The sequence below is a fragment of the Ceratina calcarata genome, unplaced genomic scaffold, assembly GCF_001652005.2.
Source record: "Ceratina calcarata isolate Rehan_Ccalc_2016 unplaced genomic scaffold, ASM165200v1 scaffold100.2, whole genome shotgun sequence".
In the NCBI taxonomy this organism is placed as follows: domain Eukaryota; kingdom Metazoa; phylum Arthropoda; class Insecta; order Hymenoptera; family Apidae; genus Ceratina; species Ceratina calcarata.
The window spans coordinates 125,208-130,300 of record NW_017130863.1 but is presented as its reverse complement, the minus strand read 5'-3'; the positions used below and the strand labels follow the sequence as shown (position 1 = coordinate 130,300).

Here is a 5,093-nt window from a genome sequence, read left to right as displayed (position 1 = left end):
ATTTTTTTTCTAATCTTGATTTGTTTTCAGGTGCACGTTTCGCGCAATTTCAAAGCAAACTCGGTCTCGCAATGATTCTCCACAAGCACAAAGTGGAAGTTTGTGAAAATACCACGATACCGTATAAAAGTGAGCCGAAAAGCTTTTTGCTGCAACTGAAGGGCGGAGTACACTTGCGTATCGCGAAAGTGTAACGGATTTCATAATATTTCTGTATTATTACCTACACCTTGTCACTGTATTAGGAAACGTATTCTTCTTACTGAATGTATTGTGTATATGCTCCTTTATATAAATTTGCTTTTGTAAATGATTCGTCTGTATAATCTAATAAAGCATATGATAATCATGTAAATGTCAGCGTTTTTGAATATGTACATTACATGATTTATACAAGACCAACTCTTGTATAGTGTGAATTCAGTCTTTGGAAAGAACGATGCATAATGTAAACATGTTTTTTTTAGATCTAAGTACTTTAAGTTGAATCATATTATTTATAATAAATTTCTGCTGAATTCAATTGAATTGCGATTAAATGTGAATTTATCTAAGTTAAATGTAGATTATATAACTCGCACCCGAATTGCACTCTGTTAATTATGTAAGTTATTACATGCCGCACTAAATCAAAATGTACATTATACTTAATTTTGTATCATAATAAAGAAATATTACATAAGATATTCCTATCTCTTTTTCAATTGCCAATCTTCGATAATTTACCTCAGATAATACTAACTGATCTCTCTTTGCTTTATATCTAATCTACTATCTTTTATCAATTTATAAATACACAGTAAAATCCTAATCATTACGGAGTAATATCGCATTGGTACGTATCACATTCGTGGCGCGCACACATTATGAAGAAGCTGATGAAACTCAGTGCCGAGTTGGTCGGCTGACGGGTGTCGTCCTGTCAGTCTGCGAGATATCTCATCTCCTGTTACACTCTGGGACTTGAACAATACTGTTTTGTGAAGAACGAAAGTAATCGGAGTAAGTAAATTATCGAAGATAACTGTAATTACAGTTTGAGTGTATGCCACTTAAATGCGTCAGTTCCATTACGTTATAATGTCTCACAGAAGATGTAATTGCAATGTAAATAATCCACACTCCGTCCTTTGAATCGTCATTCACATTTGGTACACTCTTCTGTCATTTTGTATTATCTATACCTTTTCCTGACAACACCTATATTAATAACAGAACAATACTGCGTTATCATCATGACACTAATTTCAAAACAAGATCATTCGAAATTTTACGGAGTCATGATCAATGTATAGAATTCTCATTGGAAGTCAATGAATCATTTTAATCAATTGTCATATTAACCCAATTTATTACTATGCAATGAATTACATTTGTACCATGCTTATTTATCCCATCACCACTTTGTAATTAATTATTGTAGCTCGCACTTGAACATTTTTCAGACCATCTGTATTGTCGATTATGGAGTATCTTCAAATTCTACTGGGCCTGGCTGCGGTCCTAATAGGACTTCTCTATTATTACTCGTCAACCTTCAACTTTTGGAAGAATCGGGGCATAAGCGGACCGAAACCGATCGCCTTCGTCGGCAATACTCTGAATCTTGCTCTAAGAAAAATCTCGTTTTCCGATCAGATCAACGAGTGGTACAAACAGTACAAAAACGAAACTGTTTTCGGTGTATTTGAAGGAAATAGCCCTGTTTTGATCATCAACGATTTGGATTTGATAAAAGATGTTCTTATCAGAGATTTCTCATTGTTTGCTGACAGAGGATTCAAGATTTTCCCAGAGGTGCGACATTTCATCAACAAATGATTTCTTTATATAAAGAATAATTGAATTCGTATTTCGTCACGTAGAAGAAAATTTGAATATCATTTGTATATCACATAAATACCATTATTATATTTATATCATTGTTCCTATCACATTAAAAATATTATATCCCATATTATTTTCTATATCTTATATCATAATGAATATCATTTCATATTGTTGCTTGTAGATAGAAGTACTGGGAGAGCATCTGTTCTTGTTGGAACCAAAACGATGGCGACTAATGCGCAACCGCCTCTCCCCGATTTTCACTTCCGGTAAATTGCGAGAGATGTTCCCACTTCTGGAGGAATGCGCACAGAACTTGGAGAAATACTTGGACTATGTCGCGGAGAGCGGGAAGGATGTGGAGGTGCGCGACCTGACCGCGAAATACACCACGGACGTGATCGGCTCCTGCGCTTTTGGAATTACCATGAACGCTTTGAACGATGATAACAGCGAGTTCCGGCAAATGGGAAGGAAGATGTTCAAGCCTACATTTAGATTCTATATTAGGGACACCCTCAAACGAATGTGGCCCAGCCTTTATGAGATATTCGGTCCCTATCTGCAGAACAAAGAAGTGGACTCGTTTTTCGTTAATTTAATCAGTGAGACGATGAAGTATAGGAAGGAACATAATGTCTCGAGGCCAGATTTCGTTAACATGTTAATGGAAGTTAAAGAGCACCCAGAGAAAATGGATAATATCGGTTAGTCTGAAGATTTACAAATGACAATTGAAGCGTGGCTTATTAATAATTATTATATGAAGTAACTTTTATTTGTGATTACAGAAATTACAGACGCGTTGCTCGCAGCGCAAGCATTTGTGTTTTTCGTTGCTGGGTTTGAAACTTCGTCTACGACGATGTCTCATGCTCTATACGAATTAGCTCAAAATCAGGATATGCAAAACAAACTGAGAGAAGAAATCACGGAGAACTTTGCGAAGAACAATGGAATTTCGTCTTACGACCAATTGAAAGAACTGAAGTACCTCGACAAGGTGTTCAAAGGTAGATCCATAATTAAAATCATCATTTTTAACGTTAATAATTGTGCGATAGAAAGAAATAATATAAATTTAGAAAATTGTTGTATTTGCAAAATAGAATGTAGCTTGATTCTCTAAATTCGTTTTTCATTAAATAAGTATCTAATGGAACTTTTCATTTTGCAGAGACACTGAGAAAATACCCAGTATTGGGTGTATTAAACAGAAAAGCGATGGAGAATTACACATTCAAGGGAACCAAAATCACTATACCTGAAAACCAAATGGTTATGATACCGGTTATGGGAATCCATAGGGATCCGGCTATCTATCCAGACCCAGATAAATTCGACCCTGAACGATTCAACGAGGATGCTGTTGCCGCGAGACATCCAATGAGCTACTTACCATTCGGCGATGGACCAAGAAATTGTATCGGTACGTTCCCAAACTCTCATTGTTATTGTAATAAAAATATGTAAATGAACTCCATAACTGTTTCTCATTAGTTTCTCTGTGATAAAGAATATAGTAATTTGTTTGATCACACGTTGGATATATTTAAAATACTTCATTAATCGTCAATTTTATTAAAACGTATTTTGTAAAGAAACTATTTTTTTTCTAATCTTGATTTGTTTTCAGGTGCACGTTTCGCGCAATTTCAAAGCAAACTCGGTCTCGCAATGATTCTCCGCAAGCACAAAGTGGAAGTTTGTGAAAATACCACGATACCGTATAAAAGTGAGCCGAAAAGCTTTTTGCTGCAACTGAAGGGCGGAGTACACTTGCGTATCGCGAAAGTGTAACATTTTTTATAATATTTCTATATTATTACGTACATCTCGTTATTATATTAGAAAATATATTCTTATGATACAATTTACTATACACATGCTCCAATTTGTTATCGTAAACTTTGTAAAAAAAATAATATTTGTAAAGGTCTTTAATGAAATTTGTAAATACCATTATTTTAAGTAGTAATATGTTAGTGATTTATTTATGTCACTTGTAGTCTACCGTTTTGTTATGCTTCACGAGATAAGTAATCACGCACATTGCTATGAACCTACATTTACTGCTTGTGATTAGATAAAGGTCTGTTTGAATTGGTTGCCTCGTAAGTAACTAATAAAATATTGCAAGGTCATGAAAATCATTGAGATCCGCCAAATCCTAGATGAATATCGATCTAATCGGTTGTCAAGTGTTAATAGCGATATTGTCAAAGAGCGTCTTATCAAAACATCATTAAATAATTTATTGCTGATTCATTTTTTATCTACGACTGGAGAGCTTCATCGAGATTTGAAATCCCTTTTATTAGTTTGACATACTTTCTCATGTATACCTAATGACGACAAGATATATATAGTGTTATTTGACTTCCCAACAGAAAAGTATGAATGTTAATAGTACAGGTACAAGCACTGCAAGTCATGATGAGTAATGCTTCCAAGATGTATGTATAAACCTAACGCGCCTTAGAGAGATGTGATCAGTTCACTCTCCTCTGTACCTCCTACACGTCCTAGCTTACCGAGGAACTAGTATACAGGTAAATTCAGCTAATTTTTCCTTACAGAGTAATTTATCTTGGATATTGTTAATATTATAAATTGTATCGTGTTAATTGTGTTGTGTTACAAATACGAATAAGTTCCACTGTAAACTTTGTTTAGATGAGAAAAGTGATACGCATCGCTGTCTCAATAATAAGAAGCTGTAATAAGAAGCTGCAATGACGATTTATTTCGAGATTCTGTGCGGCATCGCTGCTGTACTCTTCGTCGTCTACTACTACTTGACTGCCACTTTCGATTTTTGGAAAAATCGTGGCGTGGTCGGGCCAAAACCGGTGCCAATCTTTGGTACCGCCAGAAATATCATGTTTGCTAAGATACCTATGGCCGAGTATACGAGATCTATTTACAACCAGTATAGGGACGAACCTATGGTCGGGACGTTCATGGGAAGAACACCACATCTGATCATAAAAGATTTGGAACTGATTAAGGATGTGCTGATCAAGGATTTTCCCAAATTCGCTGACAGAGCTATTGTCAATGTTTATGACAAGGTAACGTAATAATGATATTATACAAAGGTAGATGATTAGTCAATCATCTTTGAATGATTGAATCATTTTCGTAATACAAAGAAAATAACAATTTTTTATCGAAGAACGAAATTACTAAAATAAAAATATTTAAATTAGAATATAAAATTTTAATTACTGTTAATCGATATTCTAATTAAATGTAAAAAA

At 34.7% G+C, this 5,093-nt stretch overlaps 1 protein-coding gene across 1 annotated transcript in view; it reads left to right on the top strand.

The window, feature by feature from the left end:
- Positions 1-855: 855 nt before the first annotated feature.
- The window catches only part of LOC108631932 (uncharacterized), an 8,360-nt gene continuing 4,122 nt past the window's right edge, over positions 856-5,093 (top strand). The window contains exons 1-8 of the mRNA XM_018036211.2: positions 856-1,002; positions 1,446-1,797; positions 2,012-2,537; positions 2,622-2,843; positions 3,008-3,259; positions 3,467-3,626; positions 4,241-4,245; positions 4,561-4,904. Of these exons, the coding sequence (XP_017891700.2) occupies positions 1,465-1,797; positions 2,012-2,537; positions 2,622-2,843; positions 3,008-3,259; positions 3,467-3,626; positions 4,241-4,245; positions 4,561-4,904 (1,842 nt within the window). The 5' untranslated portion in view covers positions 856-1,002; positions 1,446-1,464. The remainder of the gene's footprint in view (positions 1,003-1,445; positions 1,798-2,011; positions 2,538-2,621; positions 2,844-3,007; positions 3,260-3,466; positions 3,627-4,240; positions 4,246-4,560; positions 4,905-5,093) is intronic.